The sequence below is a fragment of the Megalobrama amblycephala genome, linkage group LG14 (genome assembly GCF_018812025.1).
Source record: "Megalobrama amblycephala isolate DHTTF-2021 linkage group LG14, ASM1881202v1, whole genome shotgun sequence".
NCBI lineage: Eukaryota > Metazoa > Chordata > Actinopteri > Cypriniformes > Xenocyprididae > Megalobrama > Megalobrama amblycephala.
In genome coordinates, this window is record NC_063057.1 from 550,001 (window position 1) to 563,524 (window position 13,524).

At 31.4% G+C, this 13,524-nt stretch overlaps 1 protein-coding gene across 1 annotated transcript in view; it reads right to left on the reverse strand.

Moving 5' to 3' along the window:
• Nucleotides 1-13,524, reverse strand: part of LOC125244882 (glutamate receptor ionotropic, kainate 2) — a 55,685-nt gene that overhangs the window by 33,716 nt on the left and 8,445 nt on the right. The window contains exons 2-6 of the mRNA XM_048155247.1: nucleotides 10,082-10,249; nucleotides 8,018-8,275; nucleotides 1,998-2,179; nucleotides 525-578; nucleotide 1 (exon numbers count right to left, since the gene is read on the reverse strand). The exon at nucleotide 1 is cut by the window's left edge and continues 173 nt beyond it. Of these exons, the coding sequence (XP_048011204.1) occupies nucleotide 1; nucleotides 525-578; nucleotides 1,998-2,179; nucleotides 8,018-8,275; nucleotides 10,082-10,249 (663 nt within the window). The remainder of the gene's footprint in view (nucleotides 2-524; nucleotides 579-1,997; nucleotides 2,180-8,017; nucleotides 8,276-10,081; nucleotides 10,250-13,524) is intronic.

Consider the following 13,524-nt stretch of genomic DNA (forward strand, 5'->3'; position numbering starts at 1 on the left):
CCTGCGGACACAAACTTATAATCAACATCTGTTTAACTAAAACTATTAAAACATTTCTGTTAAAGCTGAGATACAATAACATGATATTATATCCACATAAACCTCACAGGAGCACAGAGTAAGAGCGTGTGTTCAGAGTTCAGACAGACGGTCAGTGAATCAAAGCTTCATGAGTCACACAGGACGAATCAGGCGGATCTGAGACTCTTTTTGTCTGGACGGATCAAACCTCCAGAGGGCTTCTGACGGCAGCCGAATCTGAGATGGGTTCAAAGTTCCTCTTTCAAAACTCTCCAGCAAAGACTTGAGTGCTTTTAGACTCCATCAGATTCTTATCGATGCGGCCGTGACTCACAAAAACAAGAATTACATCTACGATTTTAACATGAATCAAAATGACACCAGGTCACCTGAAAATGGAGCTTTAAGTCAGATTCTGAAATAAAAGATTCAATATTCTCTTCTGTGAACAATGCAATGTGTGTGTGTGTGTGTGTGTGTGTGTGTGTGTGTGTGTGTCTCACCAGAGTTGTAAAGATGTAATGATAGTATTCAGTCACCATTCCCATTGAAAGAGCCTGCGGAAAAATAAAAAATTAAAATAATACAAACATGAATGGTTCATATTTCACCAAATGCAAAAGAAAAGAAAACAAAAAATAACATTTTACAGATTTTTATGACATTATTTTCCTGAGAATCAAGCACCACAAACTTTGAGATTTTTTATAACTCTCATTTTTCCCAATAAAGATTATCTTTGTATTCTCATAACTGCAATATAATGATTATTTAAATTACCATAAATTAAATTCAGCACAACAAAAACTACTATGATCTCTAAATGCTTTACTATTTATTTTCTCATGTTACTGTAGAGATTCACCCACATATAAACCCAGCTAACAAAATATGTTCAAAGAATATTTTGCTAACGTTTTTATTAAGTTATGGAAATGTTATTTCTGAATTTTCTCTGAATGTTCAAAACAACCATTTTTAAATATGTTTTTAAAACATTTCTTGGTTATACAAATGTTAACATTGCATTTTATCATTCCTCAAACATTATGGGAACGTTACTTTTGAATGTTCTGAAACAAGTAGAAATATTTAAAAAACGTTAGACGAGCGTTCCATGTACAAGCATGATGTAAATATAATGTTTTTGTTCTAACGTTCTGAGAACATTATTAAAGACCATATAACTTTGAACGAACGTTCTATTAATGTTACTAGACGAATGTTTGTTCATAACGTTGAGATAACCTTGCCAGAACGTTCTGAGAACATTATTAAAGGCCAGATAACTTTGAATGAACGTTTTATTGACGTTACTGGAAGAACGTTTGTTCATAACGTTGAGAGAACCTTGCCAGAACGTTCCCTGTTCACTGGGAAGGTTTATAACTGGAATCAGATCAGAGAACACAAAAGGCTGAGCAGATGATAGGCTCCTCAGAAAGACCTCCATCAGTGCGCAGCGTTTTTAATAAGTGAGAGACGCTTCATCAGCGCTGCATCTTTAATCAGAGATCTTAAAGCCCTGCGGCCAAAACGCCTCGTTTAATTACATTCCCATTTTGGTTTGAGGCTTTTGTAATAATGTCACACTAATAGAATTTCTAACACTGAGATTTAACATGTGAAATATGATTGGAGGAGACGAACAATCATCGTTCATACTGGAGACGTGAATTAAACGGCTCTAAAAATGAGAAGAATGATCCAGGCTGAAAGAATCCCCTTACATCAAGTTTCTGGCTGTATTACTGTAACGAGAATCTAACGAGGAAAAGCACTGAGAATAATGAGAATTACAAACAAATTCAAGAAGTAAAACATCTGATTACAGAGAGGGAAATGAGCTTAACTGTCATGTAAATGATGCTGTCATAACAAAAAATTGGTGGAATTTTCAATTTTCCGAGCAGAACTTATCAGAAACGTATCCGCAGTCGTCTGCAGGCGGGATGAAGCGTGAGACGGACAGTCACCTGTTTGAGTATCCATGCGGCCATCTCGTGACTGCAGTCGAAGATAACGTGGAACTCCTTGGCTTTCTTCATCTCTTTGAGCAGCGGTTTGGCGTCCTTGGTGTCTGCGGCGAGCTGTCGGATCTTCAGGCGGATGTTGTATCTGGATGGAGCTTTAATAAGCTCCTGCAGGCGGATGAGACCTGCGGGGACACGACAGCAGAACGCTGACAGAGCACTACTACAGATCGATATCTGACAGCATGTCCCACAAACACACAATGCACACAAAAAAGCGCCTCTGCACCACAGAACAATCTAGAGATTTACACTTTACTTCACCGCTGGCTAGCAGACGTGCTGTGGATTAGTGCAGAAAGTTTATTAAAGAGAAAGGCATGTTATTTAACAAAACGCATGGTTATTTAAGGGAAATGCATGTTGATTTAAGTGAAATTCATGTTTATTTAACAAACATGCATGTTTATTTAAGAGAAATTCATGTTATTTAAGAAACATGCATGTTTAAGAGAAATGCATGTTATTTAAGTGAAATTCATGTTTATTTAAGAAACATGCATGTTTATTTAAGAGAAATGCATGTTTATTTAAGTGAAATTCATGTTTATTTAAGAAACATGCATGTTTATTTAAGAGAAATGCATGTTTATTTAAGTGAAATTCATGTTTATTTAAGAAACATGCATGTTTATTTAAGAGAAATGCATGTTTATTTAAGAGAAATTCATGTTATTTAAGAAACATGTATGTTTATTTAAGAGAAATTCATGTTATTTAAGAAACTTGCATGTTTATTTAAGAGAAATTCATGTTATTTAAGAAACATGTATGTTTATTTAAGAGAAATTCATGTTATTTAAGAAACTTGCATGTTTATTTAAGAGAAATTCATGTTATTTAAGAAACATGCATGTTTATTTAAGAGAAATTCATGTTATTTAAGAAACATGCATGTTTATTTAAGAGAAATGCATGTTTATTTAAGAGAAATTCATGTTATTTAAGAGAAATTCATGTTATTTATTTAAGAGAAATGCATGTTTATTTAAGAGAAATTCATGTTATTTAAGAAACATGCATGTTTATTTAAGAGAAATGCATGTTATTTAAGAAACATGCATGTTTATTTAAGAGAAATGCATGTTTATTTAAGAGAAATTCATGTTATTTAAGAAACATGCATGTTTATTTAAGAGAAATGCATGTTTATTTAAGAGAAATTCATGTTATTTAAGAAACATGTATGTTTATTTAAGAGAAATTCATGTTATTTAAGAAACATGCATGTTTATTTAAGAGAAATGCATGTTTATTTAAGAGAAATTCATGTTATTTAAGAAACATGCATGTTTATTTAAGAGAAATGCATGTTTATTTAAGAGAAATTCATGTTATTTAAGAAACGTATGTTTATTTAAGAGAAATTCATGTTATTTAAGAAACGTGCATGTTTATTTAAGAGAAATGCATGTTTATTTAAGAGAAATGCATGTTTATTTAAGAGAAATTCATGTTATTTAAGAAACATGCATGTTTATTTAAGAGAAATGCATGTTTATTTAAGAGAAATTCATGTTATTTAAGAAACATGTATGTTTATTTAAGAGAAATTCATGTTATTTAAGAAACGTGCATGTTTATTTAAGAGAAATGCATGTTTATTTAAGAGAAATTCATGTTATTTAAGAAACATGCATGTTTATTTAAGAGAAATTCATGTTATTTAAGAAACGTATGTTTATTTAAGAGAAATTCATGTTATTTAAGAAACGTGCATGTTTATTTAAGAGAAATGCATGTTTATTTAAGAGAAATGCATGTTTATTTAAGAGAAATTCATGTTATTTAAGAAACATGCATGTTTATTTAAGAGAAATGCATGTTTATTTAAGAGAAATTCATGTTATTTAAGAAACATGTATGTTTATTTAAGAGAAATTCATGTTATTTAAGAAACGTGCATGTTTATTTAAGAGAAATGCATGTTTATTTAAGAGAAATTCATGTTATTTAAGAAACATGCATGTTTATTTAAGAGAAATTCATGTTATTTAAGAAACATGCATGTATATTTAAGAGAAATTCATGTTATTTAAGAAACATGCATGTTTATTTAAGGGAAATGCATGTTGATTTAAGAGAAATGCAAGTTTATTTAAGAGAAATTCACATTTAAGAAACATGCATGTTTATTTAAGAGAAACGCATGTTATTTAATAAAACACGTTTATTTAGGAGAAACACATGTTATTTAATAAAACACATGTTTATTTAAGAGAAACACATCTTATTTAAGAGAAATGCATGTTGATTTCAGTGAAATTCATGTTTATTTAACAAACATGCATGTTTATTTAAGGGAAATGCATGTTTATTTAAGGGAAATGCATGTTGTTTTCAGAAACATGCATGTTTATTTAAGAGAAATTCATGTTATTTAAGAAACATGCATGTTTATTTAAGAGAAATTCATGTTATTTAAAAAACATGCATGTTTATTTAAGAGAAATTCATGTTATTTAAGAAACATGCATGTTTATTTAAGGGAAATGCATGTTGATTTAAGAGAAATGCATGTTTATTTAAGAGAAATTCACATTATTTAAGAAACATGCATGTTTATTTAAGAGAAACGCATGTTATTTAATAAAACACGTTTATTTAAGAGAAACGCATGTTATTTAATAAAACACATGTTTATTTAAGAGAAATGCATGTTGATTTAAGAGAAATGCATGTTTATTTAAGAGAAATGCATGTTTATTTAACAAAACACATGTTTATTTAAGAGAAATGCATGATATTTAAGAGATCAAATCACGGAAAATAGATCTGAATCAAACAAAAGAAGTTTGATGTGTCCTGATCAGCCTGGTTATGACATCACCGCGAGCTCATTAACATGTGACCGCCTGCATCATACACACTAAAATAACATGATGAGACACAATCTTTGAGATGGTTCAGCTAGAGCTGTGAATGAACGAGACACTGAGGAAACAGGCGGAAGAGAGTCTCACCTACTCGTTCAGACGAGACGAGACGAGTGTGTGTAGGAGTGTTCAGGTCAGATGTGTGTGTGTGTGTGTGTAAAAGAGAGACAGACAGCTCGTCAGATGTAGGTGTGTGTGATGATTGATGCTGTGTGGGTGAATCTCACCAAAACATCTCCATCTCACATTTCACTCTCAAATATAAAGAAAAAAATGTGAAATTATATTTTGCATAAATAAAATAAAGCTTTTTTGCAGTAAAGCATTTTTGCATTTTATATGTTATATAATTATTGAATATTTATATAATTAAATGAATATTAATGAAATTTTAACAAATTTTATCAGCTGCAATTGTCTTCACAGTCTGTCAGACATAAACGTTCCTGAATCACACACACACACACACACACACACACACACACACACACACACACACACACACACTCCACTGCAAAGTAAAATTTGTCACGATCTGTGTGTGTGTGTGTGTTTCTTGGGCAGGTATAAAGTGATCTGATCACATGTGTGGACATGATGTTGCTCCGCTGGGACTCGTCTCATTGCAGCAGAGCATCCTGGGATACTCAGAGGGAGGGGCTGCGCAGAGGCTTCATGTGACCTTAACAACGGGTAACTAATGGTCGCCTGGCAACTGCCTCCTTTACTACTCTAGGTGAGATTGAGGACATTAGCAGTAGATGCAGTAAAAAATAACAGATCAAGCCTTCAGAACACACACACACACACACAAATTAAATACTGCATAAATTGGGGGAAAATTTGTTTTTTTTCTAATATTTGTATTATTTTATATAGAAATAAATGGTGCATAATTTAGAGGTGAATATTCTTTAGCACAATGAAATGCCCTCAAATTACAAAATATTAAAGAAAAAACATTATTGAATTAAAATACAGAACATCCATTGAAAGAACACGTTTTGACCGCGAGCCGCACGAGTGAGTCTGACCCCTGACGTGAAGCAGCACATCACACAGAACACAGCGTCTAAACCTCCACAGGCCTGCAGAAACACAGAGATGCTGCTCAGCCCACGCCGCGTGTATTTCTGAGCACGAGCGGCGTCTCCGCACACAAGAACAGGCTAATCTCCTTTCACACATCGAGCTCTCACGCGGAGCGACCGCAGACGGCTGCCAGTGTTTTCTAAAAATACGTGTTTGATGCGGACGCCTCGGGGTCACTAATAAACACTGAATCGAGTCTGAATCCCAGCGTCACGGTGGCCGGCGCTCATGTTTACACACGCCGGGGCCCGTTTGATTTGCCAACAGCGGGAGCCGCGGCTGAATGCGTAATTAAAACAAATGATTCCAGCTCCCGGTCTGATTCAATTTGCGTGATTACAGGCAAAACACTTGGAGAACGTAATAAAATTCTTTCTATTAATTAGAAAAGACTAATGACTAAAACGGCGCGGTGTGATTCATGAGGCGTTTGGTGCGAGTGAGTGATATCTGTAGCGCCGCTGATATGACTGTAAGCAAATGAGCGGATCACTTATAATCATGAATGTTATTCTTCTCAAATAAACCGAACAACACCTGCTCTATTTTTAAGGTTCTCTATACTTGGTTTAATCAGTCTAATGAATTATTCACTGGTGCACATTATGCTAATTTTCTATAAGCATAAAACACCCAGATGACCTACTAGGTAGTTGACAAATGGACTTCTGTGTGAACTGTTTTCTTTTTATTTATTTAACATGGAGATTTTAGGTTAAAATTTACATATATGCATACGGGGAAATGTGTATTTTAGGTCCTGTAATATTTGTAATATTTTTGTCCTCAGTAGTAATTTTAAACAGTCTTCCTGAGTGATAAATATATATTTTAAAAAGTATAAATAATCCAAATAATTTACAGTAAGCTGTATTAAAAATATTTAGAAGAAATAAAAAAATAAACACATATTAAATAAGGGAAAATGCGTATTTTAGGTCATGTATTTTATTTTTGTCCTCAATAATAATTAAAAAAAATTTGCAGTGACAAAATTAATTTTTTAAAAAGTATAAATAATCCAAATAATATACACAAAACTATTTATATTTTTTATTTTTTCACCAAATGTTTAAACTCTTTATTTTTATTTACCAATTATTACATTTTTATTTACAAATATTGATATTTTTGAATTTTATTTATAAATTCTTGAACTTTTTTTATTTGTAATTTTTTTTGTCCTCAATAGTAATTTTAAACAGCCTTCCTGAGTGACAAATATATTTTTTAAAAAGTATAAATAATCCATATAATTTACACTAAGCTGAATTAAAAATATTTAGAAGAAATAAAAATTTAAAAATATTTAAAAAAATAAGGGAAAATGTGTATTTTAGGTCCTGTGATATTTAGAATATTTTTGTCCTGAATAATAATTTTAAACACTTTCAGAGTGACAACATTTTTTGTTTTTTAAAGTAGAAATAATCCAAATAATATACACAAAACTATTTTTTTTTTCAAATGTTTAAACTTTTGATTTTTATTTACAATTTTTTACATTTTGATTTACAAATATTTACAATTTTAATTTTTATTTATAAATTCTTGAACTTTTTTATTTGTAATTTTTGTTGTCCTCAATAGTAATTTTAAATAGACTTCCTGAGTGACAAATATGTATTTTAAAAGTTTATATATATATATATATATATATATATATATATATATATATATATATATATATATATATGGGTGTGTGTTAAATATATATGTTATATAACTTAATAAAATATATAACTAAATATTTGGATAATTTATATATATATATATATTACACTAAGCTGGATTAAAAATATTTAGAAGAAATAAAAATGTAAAAAAATTTAGAATAAAAATAAGCATATGTATTTCTGGACGAATGCAGAATATCATATCTGTGTACCGTTTCACGAACTATTATTAAAAAGCAGTATGCAGCACACTGATGTAGTATTCCCAAGTTTCCCAGTGGGCTCATCAGTGGAGAATGTGATTGGTCGATGTACTCACCGGTGCTGTCGTCGTACACCACCGTGACCATCCTCCACCTGAAGAAGTGCACGAGGTCCAGTATGGCCCGGCTGAGCGAGGAGAAGTCCGGATACAGACTGACATAATACGAGTCTCTGTTATCCGACACCTGATGCTTCCAGCGGGTCTGAATGTGAGGGACGCCCAGAGCGTTGGAGATCGACTGCACCGCATTGGCTGACGAGCTGTGGGAGGGGCCGAAGATCGCTGCCACGCCCAGGGAGAGCTGCTCGCAGGCTAGTGATTGGACAGCAGAAAAGAACACAGGACCAATCAAAAGCTGCTTGCCAGAAAATATATTTACATTCTTGATTCTTATTTATAATTATTAACATTTTTCATTATTATTTACAAATATTTACATGATTTTATTATTATTTATATTTTGTGTTTTATTTACAAATATTTACTTCTTGATTATTATTTACAAATATTTACATTATTGCTTATTATTTACAAATAGTTAATTTTACAAATATTTACATTCTTGATTATTTACAAATATTTTTATTTACAAATATTTACTTTCTTGATTATTATTTACAAATATTTACATTATTGATTATTATTTACAAATAGTTAATTTTACAAATATTTACATTCTAGATTATTTACAAATATTTATATTTTTATTTACAAATATTTACTTGATTATTATTTACAAATATTTACATTCTTGATTATTATTTACAAATAGTTACTTTTTACAAATATTTACATTCTTGATTATTTACAAATATTTACATTTTTATTTACAAATATTTACTTTCTTGATTATTATTTACACATATTTACATTCTTTACAAATATTTACATTCTTGATTAATTTTTAAAAATATTTACTTTTTAAACAAATATTTACATTCTTGATTTATTTATAAATATTTATGTTTTCATTTACAAATATTTACATTCTAATTTACAAATATTTACATTCTTGATTATTTACATACATTTACATTTTATTTACAAATATAAACATTCTTGGTTATTATTTACATTCTTTGTTATTATTTACTAATTTTTTACATTTTGTTTTTATTTACAATTATTTACATTTTTATTTACAAATATTTACATGATTTGAATATTATTTACATTTTGGTTTTTATTTACATATATTTGCATTCTTGATTTCTCATTTGCAAGTATTTACATTTTGTTTACAAATATTTACATTTTATTTACAAATGTTTACATTCTTGATGATTATTTGTAAATATTTACATTTTTTATTTTAATTTACAAATATTCAGATTCTTGATTACTGATTATTATTATTAACTTTTTTTATATTTAATTTAAATTTTTATTTACAAATATGTAAATTCTTGTGTAGTGGTTACAGTAAATACATAATTTTTAAGCTTTATTTTGAAAAGCGTGTATTTTATTTTATGCATTTTATATTGTTTACTGACATTTAATGTGTTTTATTATCCAGGTGAAGTTGTACTGAAACCAGAACTTTCTTTGAATTTGGGTCTGTTTCTCACACAAAGCGATCATATAATTCTGAGGTGATTTTTTTGCTCTTTTTAGAGTTTGACAGCATAAATCAGCATCTACTAATGTTGTGTTTGGGTTTGGTGAGTAAATGATGACAGAATTTATTCCGACATACTGTCTGAACGGCAACGGCAGACACAGAAAAGAGACGCTTCTCCCTCTCTTTCCATTGGATTTTTTGGTAAAAACACAGTTTCCACAGCGGTCGAGGTCACTAATGCACAAATTCAAATGAGGCGCTTCTATTTGTCCATTTCATCTCAGTCTCCGTTTTAAACGGGATGTTCTTTGACAGCAAAAGCACCTCACATGCTATTCCTCTAAATTGAGCCCAATTTCACTTTCCATTCCACCGTAACCGTCGCGTCTGAAAGCAGCCTGAGAAAAAAGGGTCATTAAAATTACAAATGAGGCCAGTGCTGAAGCTTCGGGTTTGAAATGACAAAGCGCAGAAAAATAGGGCAGCCTGGGAAAGAAAAAAGGAAAGTACATGAGCATTTAAACACGTTTGAGGTGAGAAGAAAGCTCTCCCACCTTTCCTGGACGCCTCGAAACTGTCGAAGACGTTGATTCTCTGGATGTCGTACGTGAGGGTTGTGTTGGGCAGAAGCGTTCGGTTCCTGTTGATGGTGTTCAGCGCAAATTTAAAGGCCAGTTCTTCTGGTCCAGACGGGCCGCTCTCTATCGACTCGAAGATCCCACCTGCAGACAGACAGACAGAGACAGACAGGCTTCATCTTCATGCTTCTCGCTTACACACACCAGCGTCAGAGAGAGAAAACAGCATCTGGTCACGAAACATCCAATTAATGAGGAAACTCCCAGTGCGCCGTCAGTCAAACATCTGCACTCTCACTGATACTCCTGCACTGAATATTTCAAATTAGCTTTTATTTTCATGTTAATTTTAGTTTAATTTTTAGTCATTTCTTTATGTGCTTTTGTCATTTTATTAGTTTTTTGCTTTTTTAAAATATTGCTATTTAGGTTTAATTTTTATTTCAGTATTAGTTAATGATAATAACCATGCTTGAATTACAATAAACAAACTGAAATACAATAAAATAAAATATAGAAAACTTTTTTTTTTATTTCAGGCAACATTTCCCATTTAATTTAGTTCATCTTGATGTACTAAAATAACTAAAATTAAAATAAAAATATATAAAAATGTGATTTAATTATTTTACAGTAATAAACAGAAAACATATAAACATAAACAAATAAATAAAAATACAAATGTAATTAATTAATTCATTAATAATAATATTCATTAATAAAATAAAATAAAATAATTGTCCTTTTCCATTAAGGGGAAAATCATGTAGTGACACAAAATGTGAGATAGATAAATATTATGTTTTAGGTCATTAAAACAAGTTAATAAGTTAAAATAAGTTAATAATTTATCATATTTTATTTATAGAATGAACTGAATGACATTTCAACAGATGATGTCATAATTATAATGTATAATTTGATGTAAAATTATGAGTTTTCTGTAGAGCTGCTATAGTTGATTCGAATTTCATAACTGGCGAATTTTGCAGTTATTGAACTGAACTGAATCAACATTGAAGCTATTGTCTCCTGTAGAGCTGCTTTACAGCAGAATTTGAATTCGTCTAATATTTGATAACGAAGTTTGCATCATTGATTCTGTTATTTTCTGTTTTTTAGCTGCTGGATAAATAAAGCTGACTTGACTCTGGATAAAAGCGTCTGCTAAAAGAGTGTAAAATAAATAAATAAAACAAAATGCATCTCATCTGACCACATCTGAATGTAATGGACTGAGATCGTCCATGAGGGTGTGAATTATTGTGGAAATGAATTATGCAATGAGTTACAGAATATCGCCAATATCGGTCTCTTTATCGCTCTCTCCTGCCTCCATTTGCATGAACGCACACAAATCCATAATCAAAACGATGGCGATAAGTGCAACACAAAGCTTGTTTCTGCTCTCTGTCAGTCTGAGTGGATCATTATCTTCTCCTGCTGAATTTGAGGTGTTAATGTGTGAATGTGAGATCACATGCAGCTCCGTGTGAAACTGTTAATGACACACACGCCGTTTAGAGGCACTAAATCATTTCTCTTATGACTATCTTCTTCAGACGAACACAATCAGAGATGCATTTAAAAAATATACTCAGTCCTCCAAAGTTTATAATGCTAGTGAATGGGGGGGGGGCTGTTTTGAAGACAAAAAAATGCATCCATCCATAAAAAATGAATCCATAGTGGGTTAATAAAGGCCTTCTGAAGCGAATTGATGCGTTTGTGTAAGACAAGCATCCTTATTTAAAACTTTATAGAGCAAAATAACGAGCTTCCGGTGCAACAGCCAAACGCATTCGACATACGTACAAAAAGCGCTAACTTACACAATGACATGACGTACTACGCGTTATAGTAAAGAACGTCATCATGTCATTGTGTACTATGTCACGGAAGTTCACCCTGGAGTCGTATTTGTCTTAAAAATTTAGGCAGACATTCATTACCATTATAAACCTGGAGGATTAAGGATATTTTTAAATATATCTCCGATTGTGTTCGTCTGAAAGAAGATAGTCATATACACCTATAGGATGGATTGAGGGTGAGTAGGCTAAATCATGGGATATTTTTTAATTTTTGGGTGAACTATCCCTTTAAGGAAAAAATCTCTCACAACTAATAAAGTAAATTATACTTATTTGGCACATTACTATAATATTAGAGGTTAATAATTAACAACAGAACCCATATTCAACTGCTAGGCTATTTATTTTCAGATATAATAATCACACTTGAATTGTTTGTTTACAACTCAGCTGCACATAAGGTAGTTTTCATATACATGGCAAAATTATTCAAACAAACATACATATATAATTAACAGTAAATAAGTTCGCCTAACTAACGAACTTTCCTGAGGTAAATAAGACGATGGTGACCTTGTTGTTTCATTTGACGTCTTTCCGCGGTTAAAACACTGATTGTGCGATTGTATGAGGCATGATTCATTTCAGTAAGTTGTTCTGTATCTTTCAACATACCTTTTTATGTGTTTTCCTGCTATATTATCTTGTATTAAAACAAAAGGAAAAGTCCCGCGCTGCTGCTTTAACTGAGGCGGTAACACGAACTGTGACGTCACATTTAAGAGCGCCAAAACGCCATTTAGTGTTTGAATTTCGTGATAAAATGGACATAATTTTAAAGCTGAGACTTTGTTTCTTGTCTTAAGTAAAAACGCACAAAGCTCTTATTATTGGAATTAATGCTGTTTAATTTAGGGAAAAACTCTGGCTTGAACTACGGGAGATTCAGAGGGTCAAATAGAGATTGCTGCTTGATTTTTAACCGTTAATCCGTTATTGTCGCGTTAATTTCGACAGCCCTAAATTCAACACAAGATTTTCTTCACAAACAGTATTAGTTGAAGTCTGACACGTTTTTCCACCATTTTTGATTGACAGGATATAATCAGCCCTGCTGTTTTTAAACAATAAAATAGTAAAAAAAAAAAGTTTTTATCAGCCAATACAGTTTTTTTTGGCAGATATATCGATACATCGCTAAATGAAACACACCTTAAACGATAATCAGAAACAAAATCAGTTGATTAAAACACATTTATCAAAGCAGCTTTACAGAAAATCATGTTTATATCTTAATATCTTCATGCCTTATAGTTGCATTTATCAGATTAGAGCTGTGTTATAACAGAAAAGTTAGAAATGTAGTTTTAGTAAACACGTTAATCTCTCTCATTATGTCTCTGTGTGACTGAAAGCGACACCAGCAGGAAACAGATGGTGACCTGCTTCTGCTGTTCATAAAACATCTTAATCAAACTACGGATCACATTTAGAGTCACTGCAGCGCCAGAAAGTATCCGGACACTTCCTTAATTAAATCACAAAATATCAAATCAGGTGTCAGTGACTGTAAATAAAGACACACAAACACTCAACAATAGAAAC